The sequence below is a fragment of the Erigeron canadensis genome, chromosome 6, assembly GCF_010389155.1.
Source record: "Erigeron canadensis isolate Cc75 chromosome 6, C_canadensis_v1, whole genome shotgun sequence".
NCBI lineage: Eukaryota > Viridiplantae > Streptophyta > Magnoliopsida > Asterales > Asteraceae > Erigeron > Erigeron canadensis.
The window spans coordinates 28,730,961-28,758,135 of NC_057766.1; the positions used below are offsets into that span (position 1 = coordinate 28,730,961).

Genomic DNA, 27,175 nt, shown 5'->3' on the forward strand with positions numbered 1-27,175 from the left:
GAGTTGAAATCTGACCTACTTTGATCACCGGTGCAGGAGCTTAAGTTTGCGGTGATGATTGTTTAATGGAGAAAGAAAAAGAAAATTAATTATGGATTTCATTATTATTTTGTTGAGAGCCATCTGTTTGGTTTTCATATGAATCAATATTGTGTTTATTCAAAGATTTTTGACAAGAATGGAGATGGTTAATGCTAAATCAACAAGATATGTGAAGTCCAACGAATACAATTTACAACAATTAAGAAGAAGCCTCTCTTAACTCCATCAGTTGATTAAAAGAAAAACAAGACCCTGAGTTGAAGAACGAGTCAACTGAGCCAAAGTAGCAAAGGGATCAAATTACCATGTTCAGGGTATTAATATACATTTTAGCCGTTTTTTAGACATATTGTGAAAAAACATCCAAAACTTGGTATTGGTAGTGTACTCTGAGTTTTGGCTCGAAAGCCTGAAGCATTATTCACAGAAACAAAGTGTAATTTCATAAGGAGATCCATCAAGTTGGCGCGTTAACATCTCTTTCCCTTGATTTCTTTTCCACATCAATGTCTCAAAATGAGAATTCAGAAACTGCTAATGGGGATTGGGGGTTTATTTGTCTGAGATTTTGCTCAAATCCTGAACTATCTCTTGAAACAGAATATAATGTCATCAGGAAAACCACCAAGTAGCGTAAACATCTCTACTTTATTATCTGTCTCACACATGTCAGCTGTCTTAAACTTAGTATGCTCTTCTGAATTTCTGATGTTTACATTTAAACATATTACTCTATATATGAATTCTCATTTGATATCATATTTATTGAGTTGTGAAGTAAAACCTTTTTCCAAAATATAAGATCCATCCATGTGATATTCCATTAAATTTTAGAGCTTTTCGTTTGTAAAGGTATTGAAGTTGTACTTTTTTAATTTAGGAGGTACCAATCTTTAATTTCGTATATTGCGGGTTATGTTTTGTAAAAGACCGTCTATTATGGGTATTAAAAATACAAGATAGTCGTATTTGGCCACGTAAAGTGGTTTTGTATAAGTGGACTTGCCATGTAGGCGGGGATCATCTTCACCTTGTATGTATTTAGAAAAAAAGGTTGACTTTAACAATCTTTACTTCTACTTCCCAAACGCTAAAAAACCCATTAGATTTTACCACATAAATATCCCATCCATCAACTAAAAACTAATATGTCGCTCAAAAAACAACTCAAAATATCTCCAAATCTCCAATATAAAAGTCTTCAAACTTTATCTTTTTATCAAATTCTGTAGACCCAGTTACCAATTATTTATATTCATATCCCAACTCACTTTCCCTATATTTTACGGTAACCACAATTACTTAGCCGCCGACGTTTGTTTCCTGAAGTGGCCGCCAGAGGTGACATAGGTTTTTAGGAGACCTAAATCCGATCAGCCCCACCAAAAATGGAGGCAACCCGACATGCAAAAAAAATAATAAAAAAAAAATAAACATAACTTTTTGGCCGGAATTTTTACTTTGCCGGAAATCCGTAAAGCTACTTTATTGGTTGAAGAAACAAGCAAAACTCTAAATCATAATTTTACCACTCCGTCAACAACCAACGTCGTCCACCGTCGACGTATATCTCACTCACTGGAATCTCATCGGTTACTCTTTCCGATTCTTTTTCATCCACACAGTTGCCTCAATCACTCATGCGAATCCTTTTTTCTCTCTTGTTTTCTACATATGTATGTATTGGGGTTTGAGACGAAGAAGGATCCGGTGGTTGTTTAGCCAGATCTATTGTTTTGTATACGTAGATAGATATAGATGAGCCAAAAATGGATTGCTTGATGATACTTCTTCGGTGATATACATATATATATGTTTATAGTGATGATAAAATACAGAGTTATAATGATAGATGGTGGTTTTAGTATCCTAGACTGCAGTCAACAAAACGAGTCCATGTGTCAGAGATGGTCCCACACACACAGTGAAGTAAACATGTACATTGTAGTTAAACACATACAAAACCGGGACACGTCATTTTAATAAAACCAGATAGTGGTTTTGCCCCCACAATATTTGAGATTTTACAAAACATAACCCACAATATACGAAATTAAAGATTGGTACCTTCTAAAGTAAAAAAAGTACAACTTCAGTACCTTTACAAATAAAAAGCCCTAAATTTTAAGTCATAATATATAGCATTCCATTTTACTGTGATTTAAGCTACTGAACTCCAACTGCAATCTTTATTAGTTTACTCGTAAACATTTAAAATCATCAGTTCGCGTGTTTTTCTTGTTATTTTTAGTTTTACATTCATTGGTCCAAAGATGGGAGCTCCTAGAAAGAAAAGTAAAGCATTGCCGTTACTTAATTATAATTAGTTAGTCGAATCATCTTAAATTAAATAATGAATATGTAAGATGTCTCTTACATAATGTCAACGGGCCAGGAGAATAACTAAATTCTGAAGACTTATTACTTTATATACGTTGACTTGAGAAAGTGATAGTTTATGCGTATAAATGATAGGCTGGATGCTATGTTGAACAGTTGAAGTTATAACATCTGCAAGGCTTGATATTTTTATTTGTTCATACATAACTGTTGATAGCTGAATTTGACGCAGAGGTATAAATGTATAATCAGCTGCAGTAAGCTGATTAGATCCTTTGATATGTCTAGTTAAGATGTGAATTAATGAAGCTTTTGTGTTTTAATAATTTTCACAGTGCAGATGATGGGGCCAACAGGTGTGCATGTAACGTTAACCATTGAACAAAATCCCTTAATTAGCCAGCAACAAATAACAAACACTCCAATTGATTCAGATGTTAGCTCAAGGAGATTTCCCAATTTACCTCCACAAGATCCACTTACCGGTAATTTAAATGTACCTAGTATCCATTTGTTCCATTACTCGTATTTATACATTTTTTAATCTCATTAGAAAGAAAGCAAGTCGATCTTTTACACTAGGGCTTGAGATAAACTGGGTGAGAGTCGAATGAAACTATTTCCATTAGTTTCGTTTGGAAGTAAACTTTTTATCCAGGAAAATTTGAACTTACAACAATATTATGTACCACAATGTTATGCCTAACCCAATATTTACAGTGTGTTTGAGTGTTTGACTCGCGCCAGACAAAACTATAATTCAAACAAATTTGCTAGATAACTTCGATGAGGTATAATAATGAATAAACTAATAATCATTTGCATTTTAGTAGGACCTAGAGACGATTACCTCAACTTTTGTCTCCCATTGTATCAAGCATCCATCAAATGTGATTGGAAAGCTGCCAAAGCTATTCTTGAAGAAAGACCAGAGTTGGTAAGGCATAGCATCTCTGAAAATGGGGAAACTGCCCTTCATGTTGCTGCATCCTCAAAAGCAAAATCTGTGCTGCACTTTGTGAAAAATTTGGTGCGGTTGATGACTCCAAAAGAGTTGGAATTTGAAAATAAAAATTTCAACACTGCTCTTTATTTAGCAGCAGCTGCTGGAAACCTTGAAACAATTGAAATCATGTTAGAAAAGAACATGGCCTTACTGGGAATCCCTGGTGGTGAAGGAAAAATGCCACTGTATGCGGCTGCAGTGTCTGGAAACTATGATGTGGTCAAGTATCTTTACAAAAACTCTAATAATTTGCATGATGATGCTGGCTGGACAAACGTGAAGCGTGGTTCGTTTCTTGAGAAATGTGTTAAGAATGACATGTTTGGTAAGCATTTAGTATCCGATCATTGTGGGTGTACATATTAGGGCCTGTTTGCTCGTAGAATTCCCTAAAACTTTATGGAATTGGAATCTGAATTCCATTCTATGTATCTTGTTTGGTTGGCCGAATAAAATTCAGATTCCAAGGAAATAGAATTGGAAGTTTCAAATGTCAATGGTGAATCTTCGTATATCAACTTTATCATGATCCAATGGTCAAAGTTTTATCCTACTTATTTTACTCAATGTTTGTTTTACAATAACAACCCTTTATCGCCGACCGAAGTACATCAACTCATCAACCAAGAATTTTGGTCTGCTTCAGCAAAAATTTGGTGGGAACTGTTTTTCCTGGTGTACTTACCAATTTAATTTGCTAATATATTTTACAGAAAAAGATATGGTACTCATTACTCGAGCCTTTATACTAATTTAATGTAAAAAAAACTGATATTTATACTTTCACTGTTGATTTTGCTACTTTTATTGCAACTTAATTAGCATTTTCCCTCACAAAGCCATGTATGTAAAATCCGTTCTAGATGTGGCATTACAGATTGTGAAACATTATCCAGAACTCGGTCGTCATGGGAGTGTGCTTGGAATTTTGGCTCAAAAGCCAGATGCATTTTCTGAAAGAAAACATAATACTGTCAACGACATTGTCATCAATAAGAGTTAGTTTTCTCTTATTGATCAAGCGTTAAAATTTTCTTTATAATATGATTTTTCTTCATTATTTACTCGTTTCTTTTTGTATCTTTCAGTTCTTGCATCTAGTGATCCAATCAAGGTGGAAACTCGGGACAAAGATCAAGCATTGCAATTGCTAAAGTTCATTTTGGATGATATTGTGAAACTGCCCAAAAATGAAATTGAAAGCATACTCAGAGGGCCTGCTGCAAACAACGCACAATCTTCTGAGGCATTGTTTACTGCTGCAAAAATGGGCAATACTATATTTGTAGTTGAGCTCATACGTCGATATCCAGATCTCATGTGGAAAGTAAATGATAGCAATCAAACTATTTTTCACATTGCTGTTGAGAATCGTCATCAGGATATCTACAAGATGTTGTATGACATAGGTTACATGAAGGATTCCATTACTTCTCTCGATGACAAAAATGGTAACAACATGTTACATTTAGTTGCAAAGATTCCCAAGAAAAAGAAACTCACGGAAAGGCCAGGAAATCTTTTCCAGATGCATTTAGAACTTCTATGGTTTAAGGTACATGTATTTCTATAAATTGTTTATTTTTTATATTCGCGATAATCTTAACCATAAATTAATAGTCTATAACATCTTTCTTTTTTATAGGACTAGTCTATAACCAATTGACCATAGTAATTTTTTTTTTTGTAGGAAGTAGAGTCTATGGTCAATCCATCTTGTAGAGAACGGAAGAACAAAGATGGTTTAACACCAGATGAGTTATTTCTAAAGGAGCATGAAAATCTACTAGCACAAAGTGTGAAGTGGGTGAGAGGAACAACTAATCAATGCATGGTTGTTGCAACACTTGTTGCGACAATTGCATTTGCTGCAGCTATTACCATTCCTGGTGGATATAACCAAAACAATGGTATCCCTATCTTCTATCGAGATACAGCCTACACAATCTTCATACTGGCGGATGCCATATCCTTAGCAGCATCATCAGTTTCCATACTCCTTTACATAAGTATCCTTACATCTCGGTTTGTGGAAGGCGATTTTCTGGAATCCATACCCATAAAATTTGTGCTTCTTTTATCAACACTTTTACTTTCTATTACAACCATGACAATCAGTTTTAGCGTAAGCTTCTTCGTTATCTACCATAAAGAGATTTGGATACCAATACTTATCATTTTGATTACTGCTTGTCCAGTACTCTTGTTTCTTTCTGTGCAATATTCTCTGCTTCTGGTTTTTATTCAGTTGGTATATGCTTCTAGATGCCTGTTGAAGCCCTTTGAATCATTTTCATTCCTATCATAATTCGGTGCTTTAATTCCCATCACCATTTAGTGAATGTAATAGGTTTATTAATTTGATGTGTATTTTTCTAGTCGAGTTTGTTTTGTTAACAATTTAACATTATTGGTTTGTAATACCTAATTCATTGACTTTCACAAAACTCAGATCTGGACAATCACAAGGACAATTTGTAATATTAACTCAATAGTTTAAAAAGAAATTGCAGGGCCAAATAATAGCAGTAATAATAATAAGACAGGCTATTTTGGCCCAATATAAAAATGAAGCATTGGTTAAGGTCTGAAACTCTCAAATATATATATATATACTAGCACGATACCCGCGCAATGCGGCGGTGGTTGTGGCAGCAACAATGTGTGTGTGTGTTGGGGGGGGGGGGGGGGGGGGGGCGACTGTTGGTGGTGAATGCGGCGTCGAGTGGTGTAGATAATTGATGTAAAGGTAATTGGTGTAAAAGGTTAATAGAGATATTTTGGATAAATGACTGGTGTAAAAGTTGCTGAGGATACAAGACTACAACCGAATCTACCTCTTCGATCTCTACTTATAGGTAATGTAATTCTTTAGTTAAAAATCTGCACATCCAGTATGTGTTCTTTTACTTACAGCTTCGTATTTTACACCACGTTTAGTTTCTGTCAGTACTGTCATTTATTATAGTGATACATTTACTTATGGAGTAGCTTCTTCTTCAACCTACAGCTTCAAAATTTACACGACATTTAGTTGCAGTTTGTACTCTGTATGCTCTACACTCCGGATTTAGCACTGGTTGGGGAGAAACCATTTCTAGCCAGTATTATCATTTGTTAGGGAGTGATACATTCATTTATGCAGTAGTGAATCCTTCCATCCTAAACTAAGTGTCCAAATTTATAGTAGAGGCTGTAGACCTTGCTTGATTAATTGCTATACAGCCCTAATCAAGAACAGATTTCCTTCAATATAACATAGTTGATATAGCTGCATTCCTAATTTGATTTTTGTTTAATCAACATTTGGTAACATCAAAGAATTAAGGGGCTGGGCTTTTTGGTGAAATTTTTTTTTTTGGGGGGAAATTTTAGTATTTATTTGAATTTTTTTGCAAAAAAAACACGCTTTCCGAAACAGATCTAAGACGCAGTTCCAGCCTTTATTTAATACTCTGTCAGCACAGTAGCCTACGCCAAAAGTAAATTATTGTAGAGTTTGCTTGATATGAACATGTGAAACCAAATTGAATGATTCAAGAAGGCCTTATTAATTGACGTTGATGCTTAATAATAACTATTTGCATGGTACTGCAACTATAAAGGACCTCGAGCAAGTTACCTCCAGAAGGGTGCCCGTCTTTATGAAGCATCGATAAAATGTGACTGGGATGCTGCTAAAGCAATTCTTGACGAATATCCACACTTGGTAAGGTGTAGCATCACTGAAACTGGAGAATCTGCACTTCACGTTGCTGCATCCGCAAAACATCCCAAGGGGGAAGTGTTTGTCAAAAATCTGGTGAGTATGATGACTGAGGAAGACTTGGCACTTGTAAATGAAAACTCCAACACCGCCCTCTATTTGGCATCTGCTGCTGGAAACCTTGAAATGGTTAAGATTATGGTAGAAAAGAACAGGGACTTGGTGAAAATCCCTGGTGCCGCAGGACAAATGTTGCCACTATATGCGCCTGCCTTGTTTGGGTATCATAATGTATCCGAGTATCTTTATGAAAAGTCCAGCGACTTGTGTGATGCTGATGGTTGGAATGATAAGAATCGTGGATGGCTTCTTGAGAAATGTGTGGAGAATGACATGTTCGGTAAGCATTTTAGTTTCTGGTTATTGCACCTGCACATCTTAGATATTTGTTGTTTATTGGAATCTGTTTATATGCACACTCTCTCTAGACAGAAACCTAGGGCACCTACTTGTATAATTGAAAGTTTCAACTTAATAATTTTTATTTATAAATTTCCCATAACAAAGAGATTCTTGAATAATTTTTTTTAATTATCGGACTAAAGATCGTGAACATTTATCCCAAACTTGGTAGTGGGAATGCACTTGCACTTCTAGCTCGAAAGCCTGAAGCATTTCGTGAAATACAATCTACTATTAAAGGGAAAGTTGTCAAGCTGGGTAAATATCTCTACTTGAAGATCTTTAGTACAAATCAATCATCTGGAATAAGCACTCAAAACCTGGTAATTTGGAGAACCATTAACTTGTAATATTTGGTATTAATTGTATTTTTGTATTTTCTTTCAGTTTCTGCGTTCGGTGGTTCAAAGGTGAAGGCTCCCCCAATGAAAGCATAGCATTGCAACTGCTAAGAATGATTTGGAAAGATATAGAAAAAAGGCCCAAGAATGAAATTGATAGAATACTCAGAGGGCCGCCAGACTTCAATAAGCAAGACAAGTCAGCTCCTGGAAGGGTTGTTCAAGTTATGAAGCTACCAGAAATCATTTCGGATCATATTTCCACAGTAGGGGAAATAATCAGACAGCAGCCAAATACTTCACCATTAAGAAACCTCATTTCCAAAAGTCATGTGAGAATGCATGATGAAACCCAAAACATAATCAAAGGGGCCCCGGATTCAATCAAGCAAGACAACATGCCAATTTCATCTGGTAAGGCATATCAAGTTCTGGAACTGCAAAAGCTTATATATTTCTGAAACTATAGTGAACATACATGATGAAATCCAGAAGATAAACGAGATAAATGTTAAGGAAAATCAAGAAGCTATACTATTGCAAAGAGTCATTTCGGACCATATCAAAAAAATGAAAACAGATAGCCAAGAAATAATCAGAAGACCCGCAAAAAAAACGTACTCTTCACGGGTGATTTTTATTGCTGCAGAAATGGGCAATACAGATTTTTTAGTTGAGCTCATCCATCAATATCCTGATCTCATTTGGAAGGTAAATGATGACAATCAAACTAAATATTTCACATAGCTGTCAAATATCGTCGCCCGGGTATCTACAACCTATTGTACGAGATAGGTTCAATGAAGGATATGATAACTCCTCTCAAAGATCCAAAGGAGAACAATATGTTGCACCTGGTTGCGATGTGTGCGGGATATAAACAACTTGAGGAAGTTTCAGTTGTTTTACAGATGCAATGGGAGATATTATGGTTTGAGGTACACATATATACAACTCTTCCATTCGAAATTAAGCTTTCAGATTTTCGTTGTGGCAGATGCCATTTCTTTGTTCTTGTCAACAACTTCAATCCTCTACGTGTTCTTATCTGTCTTCACATCTCGTTATGGTGAACGTGATTACTTGATATCAGCATCCATAAAGAGCAAATATTTTTCTATATGCTAAAGAGCAAATATTTTTCTTTCCGAAATTTTTTTTCGCAACATTTAGGTACAGGAACTTGTTTCACCCCAAGAAACGTGTTCTACACTATGAAAACCCCAAGGTGTAATGGATATATGTTGATTTTGACTTGCACATCAAGCAGTCAGTCCGCTTGTTGTCTGATGTCAGACTCGCTAATTGAGTGACTGAGGTAAAGAACATAATGTAGTTGTTAATTTGTATTTCAACGCATATAATGTTGTGATTTTGCACTGTAAAAATAGTGATTTGATTTCATCCTGCTGCTTGTGATTATGATTTGATATTGGAAATTAATGAAATGTGGGGCTGTATTACTTGAAATTTTAGCTTGTGATTTTTTATTTAATTTAGTTTGATTATTGATTATTACTCAAAAAACTATAACACACTTTTCCCTTTGTAAATGGCCCCCTTCAAATTTCGAGCATCTCCTTTACTTGTGTGTGATTTGAACATACTTTTGATCACACACATACATAGACGAATCAACTAACATATTTATTCAATTGCATATACAATTCCAGAAATTTGTGTACATAAATCGCGGATACATATAAGGGAGCCAAACTTTAAGAAAAACATACCAAAAAAATGCAAGTGAAGAGATTGATGAAAAAGATTGAAATTTTGTTAAAAGCCACCTCAAAAAACCTCGCACGGATGATTTTAACCAAGTGTATTCAAGTCGGTAAAAAGGATCCACATTTTCTTAAATCTTAATGGGCTTGTGGTTTTAGTTGAAGTACCGTCCAAATGCACCACATCCCTAGTTGTTCTTAAAAGGTGATCACTTGTACATTTAAAGAAGGGCCTTGAGTTGGCCCACTAAACATATTTTTTTATGTTTGTTTAATTTGAGTTTGGATTTGATTAACTTGATTCAAATTTATACTGTAGGGAGAATTTCATATTTTTATTTAACCAATTTTAACAATTTAATTACATATCTATACTATATAATAAAAAAAAATAGCCTCCATATTTATAAAAGAATTGGATTCGATAGTGTAATTGACATAATATATATTCGATCTCTTTGGTGACATATTTTATAGCGAAACGTAGTTAAGTAAGATCAATGTTATGTTTTTTTTTTTTTTTTGAACATAGATCAATATAATGTATTTTGGATTGTAGTTTCTTACTAGATTTTAGACCCGTGTCTAACACTGGACACGGGATTTACGATATTAACAATATTAGATCTTCATACATTTAAGTCATAAAAGCTTATAATTTTAAAAAAACACGGTTTTAAGTGTTATATTTTGCAAGTTGTAGTACAATAATAATAAGTTTCTCACTGTCATTATTAGCCTAGACATATTAATGGAATTGTTTGTCGTAGTCATTTCACAAGACACATGCTATATATAATAATTTCTCCATTATAATATATTTTGAAACAGATGTACTCATAATATGATATTATTAGAAAAAATAATTAAGAATTAAAATATAAACATATTTGTGATCCCGAACTTGACATTCAAGTATATGTATTTAATCATGATGCACGTTCATAACACGCATATGTTTATTTTCAATCACTTGTTCAATGATAATATGAAAATAATTAGAATTGTTTTTATATTTTTTGATAACAATTAGGACTCTTCTAATATTTGTTAATAAGTCATTAGGTTTTCAAATAAATATTTTTTTTAGAAATTATTCCATATGTTAAATTTTTTTTTATTTAATTAAATGATTGTAAATTTTAAAAAACTATCTCAAGTTGATGACTAAAAATAAATATAAATTAAATATTCGGGGATAAAAAGTGTAAATTATTGATGGAAAACAAAAAAGTGTAAATTAATGAGACTTTTTCTACAAATTAATATAAATATTAATATAATAATATATTTTGGATAATGATTATTAGGATTTTTAATTTGTAGTTTATCTAAATGATGACATCATCAAAAGTCAAATTGATGAAATCGAACGATATGATTGGTTAATTAGTCATTAATTCAACTGTCTTATAGTATATATTAAGATAAGATTAAGATTTCACACATAATGGTTAAATATAATCATGATAATGTGTCCTCCATATTTACTAGCAGTAATGTCTAAAAAAGGTAGGTGGTTAGCTGTTTTTATAATTACCTAACGAGCAAATAGCTCAATGGTACAAGAGATCTCATACAAGTCTGTTAGTGATGTAAAACCTAGATTCGAGTCTTGTTGAAGGAGCAAAAATTTACACCAAAATGTTGTGTTTTTAGGCAGTTTAATTGAGCGTTTTTCCTTTTGCAAGATATTGAGGGTGAAGGAACTTTCTAGTGTGGACCCGGTTAAGACAACGTAAGTTAGATTTCTCGTACGAGCAATTGATCCACATTTTTTAACAAAATAAAAAAGTGATTTTATTTACAAAATAAAAAGGTGCGTATCAAAAATGAGTTTTATTTACAATTGGTTAGGAAAAAAAACGATATAAATAGTTATGCTTAGAGTTTTGGGTTAACAAAACTACTAATTCAATTAGGCATGAGCGTCTGTTAAAATCCGACCCCGGATCGAACCGACCCCGATAGGCTCGAAAACTGAAATTTTATTAGAAAATGAGGACCCGAGAGTTTGCGTTGGATTCGGTCTTGACCAGTTCGGGTACGGGCCTAACCCAGTTCTATGACAAATTCTTGGTCAAACATGTCTAGTTATATTTGATGGAGTGGTTTTGGTGTTATATTTTCCAATCAAGCGATTATGAATTTTAAGTGTTAGTTATTTTCTTTTCTTTTTTTTTTTTTATTTTATAGTAACTTTTGGCAAACCTTACAAGGAAAAAAGCTCAGGTATATGAGACAACGGGTGAATTATGAAACTAGATAAAATAAAAACGTAAAATTAATGCAAGACGTACGTAGTAGTTACTTTTCACTCATAGAAAACATGTGCATGTAGTTTCATCGATCTTTTGATTTTATACTTTATAACATACAAATTAATCCTTTTTAGCATCTCCATACAACCTGGAGATGTCACAGTGACTCAATTATTGTTTACTTTTTGAAAGAAAAAAATATATATATACGAGTATTAATTAGCTGGTAGATTCATCGATAAAAAATTAAATAATATATATACATGTAAAATGTGACGTTGACTTAAGAGATTGATGTATGTGTATAAATGTAAGGTGTGATACATGTTAGAAGTTATAACATCTCCAAGGCTTATACATATTTAATCGTTCATACATTGTTAATAGCTGCTTGAACTAACGCAGAGGTATATTATATTATCAGCTATTCAGCTGCATTAGTTAAGCTAATTAGATCCTCTAATTAATTCGTCTAGTTAAATGTTAATTAAGATGTGAGTTAATGAAGTCTTTTGTGTTTCAATGATTGTGTATTCATTTCTAGTATCCACTTGTTTCTTTTCTTTTCTTTTATTTTTGAAAATTAAACTTCTATTTATATATACCCCGGCAAAACACCGGTGGCCCATATATACAAGTATTTACACAAATCACTCCAAGATAAATTCCTATGATTTGATCTATTTTTGAACCAAAGAAACCTGATGGTCTTTATATTTTGAATAATTCTTGTTATATTAACTTTCGCATTATCAAAAATCTTCGCATTCCTAGCTCTCCAAATGCACCAACTAATAATGATGATACCTTTGATAGCCATGGCCTCTGTCTTCCCTCTTCCCTGATGCTTATGTATATCCAGTATGTCGATCAAATTAAAAACGAAGAAAGGTGCAGAATTAGTCCAGCAGCTTATAAAGTGTCAAACACGAGCAGAAATCTCACACTCACAAAAAATGTGTTGTGTGTTCTCCAGCCCCTCCCCACAAGGGAGCAGTGGGTATCCCCATTCCAGCAATTACGAGTCTTCAATGCCTCTTTTGTGGGGATTCCGTCCATCGCAGCTCGCCAAACAAACACATTACATTTCTTTGGTACCCACCTACACCATTCCATAATATACCTATTAGAGTAATCTTTCCTTTTTTCCAAGAATTTCCTTACATCTTTAACCGAGAAAACGTTCTCTTTTCCCCCTTGCCACTCCCATTTGTCTGATTTATTCACCACTCTTACCCCATTTAATAATGCCATCAGGTCCACCCATTCCCCAGCTTCTTGGTTCGACATCGTGCCTCTCACCCAATTCCATCGACCACTCAAGCTATCAGTTATCAAATTATATCGACCCACTACCTTGATCTTTTTCTCTTTCTCAAATTTGAAAAGGAGAGGAAATCTCTCTCTTAATGGGAGACTGCAGGCCCATCTATCTAGCCAAAAGCTAATATCCTTTCCATTACCAAGTTCTCCCTTTAACAACTCCTTGATTCCTATTCCTGCCACATTTACAGATTCTATGCCCTTGACAATATTTACTCCACACCCCTGGCATATATTTATTATTTGGAATGAAGTTCCACCCCCTCTTTGTATCATGATTAGCACTGATCACTTTCCTCCACAAATTATTTGTCTCCGTTTTATACCTCCACATCCATTTAGACAGAAGCGCCACGTTAGTTTCTCTTAAACACTTCAGACCAAGACCCCCTGTTTCAATAGGTGATGCCACTCTTTCCCACGACACCCAATGAATCTTCTTTCCCGACTCACCCCCACCCCATAAAAACTTTCTTATTTTGGACTCCAGCCCTTCTATAACAGTTACCGGGACTTTAAAAATAGAGAAATAATAATTTGGTAGGCTCTTTCTAGTATCCATTTGTTTGTTCCATTAATTACTGGTATATATCATTTTAGGTAACAAAAAATTAACCTAAAAGAATAGTATAAATATCAGCTTAAAGCTTTTAACACGTGACAAATGTAATTTATTAATTCTCTCTCCTGATATTTTTCTTTGATTATGTTAAATGTCATCATCATTTGTTACGTTGATTTTTAGATTGATTAATCATTTTCAGCTATTAAAAAGAAAAAATCAAAGCGACTCGATCTTTTTTACTCGCTTTCCTCAAGATATAATTAAACCGGGTGACAGACCCTCCATTAGTTTCATTTGGGAGTAACCTTTTTTTCTATAAAACTTGGGAAATTTGAACTTCAACCAATTTTATATACCTTATTAATTTTGAAACATGAAGGTGCGATCCTTTTAAAGTTTAACCTGATATATGCAATGTTTTCGAAAACTGGACCGGAAGGCGGACCGGTCTCCTTACTGGTCACTGGTCGGAACAGTTGGATCAGTCGGATCGGTTGGACCGGATTAAAGAACCGAATAACATTATAAGTCTAACAAAGCTATACTACATATAAAAAATTATAATATATAAATATAAATGCATCACTCGCAACGTGTTCCATCTCCGTCAAAGGTTACGAGTAACGTGGTGCAATTCCGTAGATATTACTGCAAGTTAGAATCTCTTTTTAGCCAAAGTCAACTAAAAGTCAATGACCTGTTCAACTGGTTTTCTGGTTCAACCGCCAGTTCCCGGTTCAACCACTGGTTTGAGTGCAAGACCGTTTTAACATCATAACCGAACCGTTATGCCTACCGGATCCCGGCCCGACCGGTCCAACTGGCCGGTCCAATCCGGTCGTGAAAACATTGGATATATGCTCATACTCCTAAACCTCCACAAATTTACAATGTGTGTGACTTGTGCTAGACAAAACTAGAATTTTAAATAACTCATCTCCCGGATAACTTAAATAAGTTGTAATGTATAATCTAATAAGAGTACTATTTATTTGCATTTTTAAACAGGACCTAGAGAGAAATACTGTAAATTTTGTCTCCCTCTTTATGAAGCATCGATAAAATGTGACTGGAAAGATGCTAAAGATATTCTTGACAAAAGACCAGAGCTTTTAAGGTATAACATCACTGAAAATGGGGAAACGACACTTCATGTTGCTGCATCTGCAAAAGTTCTGCAAGAAAATAGGGAAGTTTTTGCGAGAAATCTGGTGGATAAGATGGAAAACGAGGACTTGGCACTTGAAAACGAAGACTTCAACACTACCCTTTAGCAGCCGCTATTGGAAACCTTGAAACGGTTCAAATTATGGTAGAAAAGAACAGAGACTTAGTGACAATCCCTTAAAAAAAACCTTGAAAAAAAATACATCTATAATAACATACGGCCATACGGGATAATCTTCAATTCTCGTTTCAGAAATGAAGTGTATAGAAAGAGGAAATTGGTCAATTATCAGCACCCAGGTTTAATATAAGCCAAATGTGAATGCTACCAATATATATAAAGAGGTTGGGTATTGTAAAATAAGTATTAAAGTAAAATAAATTGGACAAGATCTTGACCCTTAGATAATTGTTAAATGTATGCACGAAGATTCACGAAGCAATTGATGCACGATGATTTTCATGATGCACGATAATTTTCAGTGAACAAAAACCTATTGTTTTATTTGTTTTACTTTAATATTTATTTTGTTTTACCTAAAACGTATAAATATATATAAACTATTATATTGCATAATGGCCATAATAAAAGTCTAAAACTCCATAACCTATAGGCAATTATTTTCTCTTTATTTTTAGTAAATTGTAAAAAAGTATTTATTTTAAAAGTATAATTGCAATTTTATATACACACAAAATATAAAACTAGTTAACGCCAATGAAAGCCAGCTCAACTGGTCAGAAATACTATCGGTTTTATCCTATATGTCTTGTGTTTGATTTTTAGGGATGACAAAACCTTAGAGTTTTTTCCTATAAATACTTGTAGTAACATCTCATTGTTAATATCAATATGTGCAAGAGTTCATAATTATACAGTGAGATTTTTCTAATGTATTATATTGATTTAATATTTGGAAAAAAAAAACTAGTTAACGTTCTAAACTGTCCAATAGAAATAATAAATATATTATATGGTTCGGTTTCTATTGAGATCGATAATACCAGTAATATTTATCACCCACAGTAGTAATTTGTAAAAGAAATATACAAAACCAGTAGACAAGCACAAGTGGCATCGTCTAATAAGCCAGTCCATAATATTTCTAATAAGCCAGTCCATAATATTTGTGATCTGTCAGCTAGCTGTAAAAAACATGCAGAGTGTTGTACCCCATCCTACGTAAACAGCAACCACTATCATTTATTGTTTCTTGTAGTGATCCAACCATATATACGCCCGAACTTTAATTTCTTTAAAAATGCAAACACCCTGCCCGTCATTAAATAAAACATATGCAAGAAAGCAATAATCTAGCTTATGTATTCCAGTACATATGTATTGTTGACGAAACTAAGAGGGGTGGGAGTGGATGCGGGGAGGAGTGCGGGGAACCTCGGCCCCGTGCGGGCACACCGCCGCCAGGGGTTTGGGGTGGGGTAAAATGGAAGAGAATTGGTGTAGTGAGCCCGAGGAGAGAGAAGAGGAGGTGGGGATCGCGTGCAGGAAAAGGGCGAATGGGGGCTGGACACGTGGCGATTGGGGTTGGGGTATGTGGTGCCACCATTTTGGGATGATTTGGGGTGAATTGGGGAAGTTTGAGGTAAAGAGTTTTTATTGGAAGATAGTGATGTGGATATTTGGGGAATTTGGGGTTGGGGAAACCACTCCCTCCCCCCTAATATACTAGAGATTGAGGGGGAAAAAAATACCAAGTCCTGATATCGTAATCTTTATTTTATGTTATGTATATGTTAAATAATAGCAGATATTTTTGTACATTAATGTAACTTTACTATGATTATATATATATATATATATATATATATATATATATATATATATATATAGGGTAGAGATCCAGAGAGAAAGTTCTTAGGGAGAGAAGGTTTGTTTTTTTATTTATTTTTATTTTTTTATTCTTTTTTTAATTAATTCAATCCATAAAAAAATTTTAAAAAATAAATAATAAAAATAAAAAAATTCTAACCCGAGTTAGTGAATTATACATACAAGGGTACGGTACGGGCTTCGCCCTTAAGGATATTAATAAGAGGTAGCTGGTTTGAGTGATAGGTCATAGGGGGTGATCGGTGATCTACTTAACGGGCTTCGCCCTTAGCTATTATGGCTCTTTCATAAGCCGACAGGCTTCGCCTATAACTTATGGGTTACGCGCTTTGAAAAAAAATGTATTTTTAAAAAATTTTCAAAATTTTTATATGGAATAAGTTAATTAAAGAGAGAATGAAAAAAGTGAAAAAAAGGAAAAAAGTTTGAAAAACAAGTTTAAAAAAACGAATCTTCTCTCCTTAAGGTACCTTTTCGTTTGATCTCTATCATATATATATTGGAGTTGGGTATTGTAAAACAAGTATTAAAGTAAAATAAATAAGACAATATCTTGACCATTAGATTAATATACGAAAATTCACGAAGCAATTGATTCATAATGATTTTTATGATGCACGGTGATTTTCAGTAAAGAAAAATTTATTGTTTTATTTTACCTAAAACCTATAAATATATTTTGGGTGTTTAATAATTGAGGATACATTTGTACATTGTTGTTTTATTCTAATTGTTATGTTACAATTTATGCTAGATAATAAAAGATATTTAGATGTCAGTTTTCATGATCAAGTTAATAAATGATAGACAAGTATTCGTAATTGATTGACTATTAGAAATATATTATTAGCCAATATTATTGGCGTGCGAGTTGAATTTACCGTGTGGAGCGTGTGATGGAGGGGATCGGGTAGGCCCACAGTATCCAGTCCGGACCCGTGATCCGGTCTTTCGATGTTCTAAAATATATATATATATATATATATATATATATATATATATATATATCATTAGCATTTTCCAAAATATATTATTAGAGCATGTTCTAATCGGATTTTATTATGATTACCCCATCATCGTTAACCATAAAGATCCGACCATTTATCTCATCCCCACCACCATCAACATCTATCAACGTTGGTTTACAATGGGGGTAAAAGGGGGTGATTTTGACAGACGATGACGATGGTGGTTGTCTGGGTGGAGGCTGACATTTGTTTATCTTATATGTGGCAGTCAGCGGTAGCACGTGTCCGGATGTGGAGATGGTGGAGAGATGGTCGCACCTCTTTAAGGGAAGAAAAAATGAGACCAAGACCACCCACTACAACCTCGTCGGAGTTCACAACCCACAAGCGTAACCATGACCGTATAACAGGTCAACCAATACATGAAAAGAACAAAAATGAGAGGTTCTTACATCAGATATCTAGTTTTAAAGATCACTACATAACATAACCATTTAGTTATAGTTGGTTACACTCCAGTGTCATAGTCTCAAAGTAAAATTAACATTGTTATCGGCTACCGGTAAAACAGGTCAACCAGTACATTAAAAGAACAAAAATGAAAGGTACTTACATCAGATAGCCAATTTAAAAGATCACTACATTACATAACCATTGAGTCATAGTTAGTTACATTCTCCTGCCATAATCCCTATTCTAACAATCTGGAGATGTCATATATAGTGACTCAAATACTCAATTATTGTTTACTTTTTTCAACAAAAAATTAAATGTACGAGTATCAATTAGTTGGTAGACTATCTTAAAATAAAATAAATCAAATAATATGTGTACATGTAAAATGTGACGTTGACTTAAGAGATTGATATATGTGTATAAATGATAGGCGTGATGTATGTAGAAGTTATAACATTCCCAAGGCTTCTACATTTTTAATATCGTTCATACATTGTTAATAGCTCTGCTTGAACTAGCGCAGAGGTATTATATTATCAGCTATTCAGCTGCATTAGTTAAGCTAATTAGATCCTCTAATTAATACGTCTAGTTAAATGTTAATTAAGATGTGAGTTAATGAAGGCTTTTGTGTTTCAATGATTGTTCAGTGTGTAGATGATGGAGCATATAGGTGTGCATTTAGCATCAAGGCGACATCCCAACTTACCTCCAGTAGATCTACTTACCGGTAAATTCATTTCTAGCATCCATTTGTTTGTTCCATTAATTACTGGTATATATACAATCTGATCTTGGGTAACGATAAATCTACATAAAAGACTAGTAGTCTACAGATCAGTCTAAAGCTTGAACGACATATAACAAGTAGTGTAACCCATTTATTTTTTGTTTTTGAAGTTTTCTTCAACCTAAAGCTCGTCTCCGGCCCGCTATATGCAACTTTATACGAGTATCATTTTTTATGCTTATTTATGCAACCCCAATGTTTCGGTCTGTTAAATAAATACGGAGTATATATATATATATATATATATTTATATTTATATGGTAACGTTCATGTGAAAACTATTCATATATATAAGTAATTTTAAGTATATTTTGGTATGTTCATTTGTGAGCAAATTTGATGGTTTTTCCAATTCAAATGGTTCTCTTATGAATATTTTTTTATATGTAAATATATAAATATATAGATATAAATATATACCCACATTACAAGTTTGATCCATTAAATATATTCATATGATGTATGGATAACCTGTTTATAGATGTGATAGTTGTTAATTCGGAAAGTAAAAAACAAAAAAATAATATGCCTCTTGAAAAGTCGTTGATGGAAGTTTCAAAGGAATTATCAAAGAACCTTTTGCGGTTTTTCATTTATCATACAACTTAAAACTCTTATACACATATACACAACTACAACTCAAATATATCTCTTATTTATATCAACAAATAGTTTAAACCATTAAATATACATACATATTACGTATATAGACGAAACATACACGTACGTACATTCACAGGCACTCTAAACTTGCAAACATACACTTATGTATAACATCTACATACACACATACAAAAAGTTGTCCATAAACATCTATATATGTCTATGTTTGTGAGCAAAAACTTGTTAATTTATAGATATGACGGTTGTTAAATCGGAAAGTAAAACACAAAAAATAAAAATGCCCCTTGAAAAAATCGTTGAAAGTTCAAAGGAATTATCAATAAAAATTTTTTTTGTATTTTTACATATACTATTATTATTGTTTGCACGAATATAAAATATTATACATTATGTACCTAATTTTTCATTTTATTTTCAATAATCTTTAACTAAATTACAAAAATTTATTCGAGTGAAGTTATTTCTAAGGAAATATCAAGTGCAATACATTTTGTTGCTAATTTATTGAAAATCTGCTTTTCTTCAAGGAATTATCAACAGGATACAAATCGTTGGTATTTCCTTGTAAATTCCTTGCTAATATACAACTGTGGAATTTTTTGTTGTTTGGTCAGTAATTCCTTGTTAATTTATAAGGAAACTGATTTCTTGAAAAAATCTCTTTGGAAAATCAAGAATTTTTAAGTAATGTTCCTTTGATTTTATCAAGTGTCATTATGATATTGTTAGGCTAATGCTTCGTAATTTTTAAGTTGATTTATCATTTTCAATTATTAGAAAGAAAGAATAAAAGCAGGTCGATCGTTTTTACTCGGGATCCTCGAGGTATAAACTGGGTGATAGACCCATTTCCATTAGTTTCATTTGGGAGTAACCTTTTTGTGTATAGGAAATTTGAACTTCAAAGAAATTAATATACTAATTTTGGAATTTTTGGTATATGGAAGGTGCGATCCGTTTAAAGTTCCTACGTGATATATGCTTATATTCTTAAACCCAAAATTTACAATGTGTTTTAATTCCTAATGTTCTTGGACATTTACCTGTTCAGACACGCCGTGTTATCAAATCCTTGTTCTCTAAGGGTGCCTTCAGGTTCCAACAGCTATCATACTGTCTGCTTGGATGTCGCTGATTGGGTTCAAACCATTAACCGACTAACACGTCGTTCTAAAATAAAAAATAGAAATTTAATTTAACTCATCTTCTGGATAACTTAAATAAGTTGTAATGTTTAATCTAATATGAGTACTATTTATTTGTATTTTTAAACAGGACCTAGAGAGGAATACTGTAAATTTTGTCTCCCTCTTTATGAAGCATCGATAAAATGTGTCTGGAAAGCTACTAAAGATATTCTTGACAAAAGACCAGAGCTTTTAAGCTATAGCATCACTGAAAATGGGGAAACGACACTTCATGTTGCTGCATCCGCAAAAGTTCCCCAAGAAAAGAGGGAAGTTTTTGTGAGAAATTTGGTGGATAAGATGGAAAAAGAGGACTTGGCACTTGAAAACGAAGACTTCAACACTGCCCTTTATCTAGCAGCCGCTGCTGGACACCTTGAAACGGTTCAGATTATGGTAGAAAAGAACAGAGACTTGGTGACAATCCCTGGTGGTGGAAGACAAATGTTGCCACTACATGCGGCTGCCTTGTTTAAAAAATGTGAAGTAGTTGAGTATCTTTTTGGAAAGTCCAGTGACTTATGTGATGCTGATGGTTGGAACGATACGAATCGTGGGTGGCTTCTTGAGAAATGCGTGAAGAATGACATGTTCAGTAAGCATTTTAGTTTTTAGTTATTGCACCTACACATTTTAGTAAGCGTTTTAGCATCCAATTATTGTATGATGCGCATTGTTAATGTTGCTACTTTTATTATGATAACTTATTATTATCATTTTCTCTTAATTACAAAACCATGTAAAATCTTTTTTAGAGGTGGCACTACAGATCGTGAAAAAATATCCAAAACTCGGTCGTCGTGGGAATGTGCTTGGAATTTTGGCTCAAAAACCAGATGCATTTTGTGAAAGAAAAATTAATCCAATAATCCGCAGTCTCATCAGTGAGATGGGTGACAATGAGATGGGTACGTATGTTGATTAAATACTTGAAGTGTGAACAATTCTTTTTTCCATCCCATGGCTTCTTCTTTTTTTATGTATATTACCCGAAGTCCTTTACATTTTTATCTGTGGATCCAGTTACCTGAATCCAACCGCCGGCCTTCATCTATCATTATTCATTCGGTTTTTGTTTTGTCTTTCAGTTCATGCATATAGTGGTCCAAAGGTTAGAGCTCGGGAAGGTCCAGCATTGCAATTGTTAAGACTCATTTTGGATGATATTATGAAACTACCCAAAAATGAAATTGACAGCATACTTATCAGAGGGCCAAATGTTATTAAGCCAACCAATAAGCCAGTTTCCAGCAAGGTAGATCAAGCTCTGGAACTTCAAAAGCTCATTTCTGAACATATTGTGAACATGCATATTGAAACTAAGGACATACTTGAGCAAGATTCAAATTCAACTAGTTTCATAAAGGGAGATCAAGCTATGCAACTAGAAAAGGTCATTTCCGAACATATAACCAAGATGCAACTTAAAACACAGAACATAATTAGAGGGACAGATGCGAAGGATACACACTCTTCTGGGGCATTATATACTGCTGCTGAAATGGGCAATACTATATTCTTAGTTGAGCTCATACGTCGATATCCTGATATCATGTGGAAAGTAAATGATAGCAATCAAACTATTTTTCACATTGCTGTTGAGAATCGTCACGAGGGAATCTACAACATGTTGTATGAGATAGGTTACATGAAGGATTCGATTACTTCTCTCGATGATGAAAATGGTAACAACATGTTACATTTAGTTGCAAAGATTGCCAAAAAAAAGAAACTTGAGCAAGTGCCACGGGTTATGTTCCAAATGCAACGAGAACTTTTATGGTTTAAGGTACATATACATGTACTTCCTATCAAGCGTTTCTTTATTCTTTCACGGTGATATGATCTTATAACTATCAATTAGTATTCTATAACCATACTAGTTTTTGTTGTAGGAAGTAGAGTCCATGGTGAATCCATCTTGTATCGAACGAAAGAACAAAGATGGTTTAACACCACACGAGTTATTTACCAAGGAGCATGAAGATCTACTATCACAAAGTGTCGAGTGGGTGAAAGGAACAGCTAATCAATGTATTGTTGTTGCAGCACTTGTTGCCACGATCGCATTTGCTGCAGCTATTACCGTTCCAGGTGGAAACCAGGATGATGGTACCCCTATCTTCTATCAAGATACAGCATATACAATCTTCATACTATTAGATGCCGCATCCTTATTCACATCATCAACTTCAACAATATTGTTCATAACCCTTCTTACATCTCAGTTTGGGCAACCTGATTTTCTGTTTCACGTACCTACAAAATTTACCCTTTTCCTATATACACTTTTCGCCTCTATACAATTAATGATCCTCAGCTTTGGCGTCAGCTTCTTCGTTATCTACCAAAAAGAGATGACATGGATACCTATCATCATCTGTGTGATTGCAGTTTTGGTCTACCTGTATCTTTCTCTGCAGTGTAATAATATGTTTCTGCATATATTTCGATTGATGTATGGTTATAGGTACCTATTTAAGCCCAAAAAAGCCGTTCTTTACTTTCAAAACCCGATGCTTTAACCATTATGATCATCAACTAGATTGTAATAATTGTATTTCATGTATTTTTCCACATACGAGTTTGTTTTGTTAAAAGCCTTGGTTTGTAAGTGATTAGCTCCTAAGCTCATCATTTTTTGATTTTCACAGTAACGTACGGACCTGATTAATATAAAGAATTTAAAATCAATGTATTCTATTTGATCAATTAATGTATTCTATTTGATGAGCTCCTAAGCTCATCAGGTGATCTAATTGGGACTAACCTAGATTTCGGAATGTCATTATTGTCGTTCTGTTAGACCATAATGAAAACGCAATTTTTGTTTTTCTTCTAGACAAAGACGATAGTGGGAGTAGGATTGATTCTGACTGGATATGTTCACCAACATGTACTGGAACGATTTTTATACTTTACCTCCTTTTTATAAAAAAAATATGGAACTAGCTCGATTTACATTTAGTTATGGATCGAGTACTATTAATATTTCACATTATCATTTATGATTTTTATTATTATAATTAATTTACATAATCAATTATGGTAAAAAGTTTTTCAATGACTTTTTTACACCAAAAAAAGTCTTTTATCAAACTATTGTTAGAGATGTTGTAAGAGCAGCCCCAATGACTTCCCCAATACATTCCAATACACTGCCACATCAGCGCTATATCAGAAAAACCTAATTCCAATACATTTCTTTCAATTCACACCCAATACTCAATACATTCCAATACACTCTAACATATTTATTTTCACACTTTTAATTAATATTTATATTTTACACTCTAAATAATATAATAATAATAATAAGTTTAAATAGTTTTGAAATATATATGAAGCTATAGGTTCAAAATTGTAATAAATATTAAACTACAGGGTAGAAAATGAAAATTATAATAAATATTATATATATATATATATATATATATATATATTGTCTTCAAGATCAGATACTGGACTTCCACCACACAAACACAAATCGGAAAAAAGAAAAAGACGGCCAGATCTCTCCCCCACCCACACAAACACACACACACACTCACACACACACACATATATATAGGGGTGAGATAATTTGAGACCACCTCTTATTTTAAGACTAACTAAGATCATTGATTTTTGTACACCATCATGATCTACTACGATATACAAGACTTTTTTGTAAAAACAGTAAGACTTTCCGGCGATGGAAATCAAACTATGATGGAAAGTTAACTTACATATGATTTTTCTGTGGGCCCGTCGTCATGATTTCCGGAACTTTTTTTAGTTGATCTCAAATTATCTTTTTCATATATATATATATATGTGTGTGTGTGTGTGCATATTACAGAGAAGATAAAAATTAAAAATAAAAATAAAATTTGCTTTCCTCCTCCGTATTGCCCACCACGAACCACCCAATACGAAACTCGAATACGGAACAATACGGCTCATACCCAATGGTATGGACCTTATTAGAGATCGAATACGAAGCTCGTATACAGACATTGGGGGTGCTCTAAGTGCATAAGCTCATAAAACATAAAAATTGAGAAACATTGACATTTTTATAACTTAAATTGTAATGTAATAATGTAAGCAAAGTTTATTAGTAAATTATTACAATTTTCGTATTATCACTTGAATAAGACAACTATGAATTAGTTGGCCCACTAAGGCACTAAACATATAGTCAACTACAATTTGAACAGAAAGCACGTTATAAGTTCTGTAATCTTAATTAACAACAATTAAAGTTAAATAATATTGTAATTAATAGAGTAATTAAGTACATATCGTCATTAACATATAGTCATCATAATTTTCGTCATCGTGCTATTAAAGGGTAATTTGGTTACTACAAATATTTACGTTGTATATTCAATGATAGGTACTTTTGCACTTTTCTAAAACTACAACCAAAGATGATTATTTTCATAAAAGATTAAAATACTAGTATTGGAAACTATTTTTTACTAGCGTGTATAAATAAAATACTCTATATACTAATTAAGCACAAGAGATTACTAGTTTATGATTTGATACATTTCAACATTGCTAATATTGGATTGGGGAGCTTTCCTTTTCAGACGCAATGTTTTAAATAACGGTAAATATCGGCCGGTATTACCGGTATTACCGGTACCGAAGATCACGCCGGTGTTTTAAGTCCGGTATTTTGTCGGTATTTTTACTATTCAATACCGGCCGGTATTTCTGGTATTCCCGGTATTACCATACTGGTATTTCCGGTATTTTCAAAAAATAAATTTTGATTTTTAAAAAAAATTATTTTTATGATACTTTAATGTTATTTGTGAACTTTAAAACCTATATTTTGTTATGAAATACATATTTGGTATTATTTTTGAGTAAATTATAATTGCATTTTGACTATTTTTGTTAAATTGTAACAAGTTTTGTAAGATTTTTACACAAAAAATATAATAAATTAAAAATAGTCGTACCGGCCGGTATTTCTGGTATTACCGATAATACCGGTAATACCGGAAAATTTTTCCACGCCGGTATAACTAAAATACCGGTTTTTAAAACATTGTTCAGACGTGGACCCGATGGCCGAAGGTGGAACTGCAGTTGGATTCAAAAGGTTTTAATTTCCCGGGCAAGGAATAAGATTTTATGTTGGACATGGGCTAATTTTACTTCGTTAGACACCATGAGTAATAATTTTCCGTCATACAATATTTTATTAATTACGTACGTATGGCTAGACTCAGACTTTCTGAATACGAATATAGAAATTGAAGGTAGCTTTTATGTAGCCGAAAATTATCAGCACTTATTAGGCCTCTCCTTATAAGGACTGGAGCCCTGGAGAGTCCTGACTGCCACGTCAGCAGGACTTCCCCATGACTCTCCCTGCCTATAAGACAAGCTTCCTCAAGACTTTGGAAATATAAAACAAAAAAAAAAGGTTTTTCTTTTACTCACATCCGCTCCTCGTTGGCCCACCATCTTGCGTCCTTCATAGTCCTCACGAGGACTCTTGCTTGAAGACGATCAAAACGGACGCTTGGTAACAATGGTGTCCTGCGTCCTTTCCCATGAAGACTCTCCAAGGACTCCCCTATAAGCCGGGGCCTTACAAACACATGCATACGTATTAGTGTATTTAATATCGTCAAATAAACAAATATGCTTACCACTACCTATCAAGATCACTAGCTGGAAACTCTCATAAATAATCAAATGTCAACACACATAACTAATAATGCATGCATACTCGTATAAGTATGCTTCCATGCATTCTACAAATTGATGTTTTTTTATTAGATTAAAGTAAAAGAATGTTGCATACGAATTGACATGGGAGTAACTACTACCCTCGATGCAAGAAGCTAGTTCATCAAATCTAGAGGAGGTCAACTGATGAAGTTCATCGCTAGCCCACATGGGAAATATGAGTAATGCTCCTATGTGATTTAACTCATTTGGTAAACGATTAGGCCTTTTAAGAATAATTAAGTTTCGGTTTGATCTTGAGCATGTAAGTAATTTAGATTATTTTATTTTATATTATTAAAACACTTATTAAAGATTCAACAAAAAAGAAAAAAAAGGGGAGGGAAGGGGTAGAGGCAGCTGGTGGCGCGATGGTGGTGGTTTCCGACGGCGGAGGTTGTTTGAAGGTACTATTTATGAAATCAGTTTCTGGCACCACTTAAATTGTGCTTTGCTTTCATCGTTTTCTGATGCATACAGTTCTTAATTAAACATTTAAAGTTTATACTTTACCTCATTAAATATATTAAACTAACAAAATAGAATAGGATTAAACTTGGATTTGTTTATAAATAAAATGAAAGATGATATAAATTTGGAATGGATGGATCCCTTTTTCTTT

At 33.5% G+C, this 27,175-nt stretch overlaps 1 protein-coding gene across 1 annotated transcript; it reads left to right on the plus strand.

Moving 5' to 3' along the window:
* The first annotated feature begins 18,652 nt into the window (after nt 1-18,652).
* LOC122605357 lies at nt 18,653-23,446 on the plus strand. The gene is made up of 6 exons (XM_043778281.1): nt 18,653-18,741; nt 18,867-18,946; nt 20,906-21,412; nt 21,573-21,725; nt 21,906-22,606; nt 22,713-23,446. Exons 2-6 carry the CDS (start codon nt 18,874-18,876, stop codon nt 23,340-23,342), a joined length of 2,064 nt encoding a protein of 687 aa, XP_043634216.1. The 5' UTR covers nt 18,653-18,741; nt 18,867-18,873; the 3' UTR covers nt 23,343-23,446.
* Nucleotides 23,447-27,175: the final 3,729 nt, after the last annotated feature.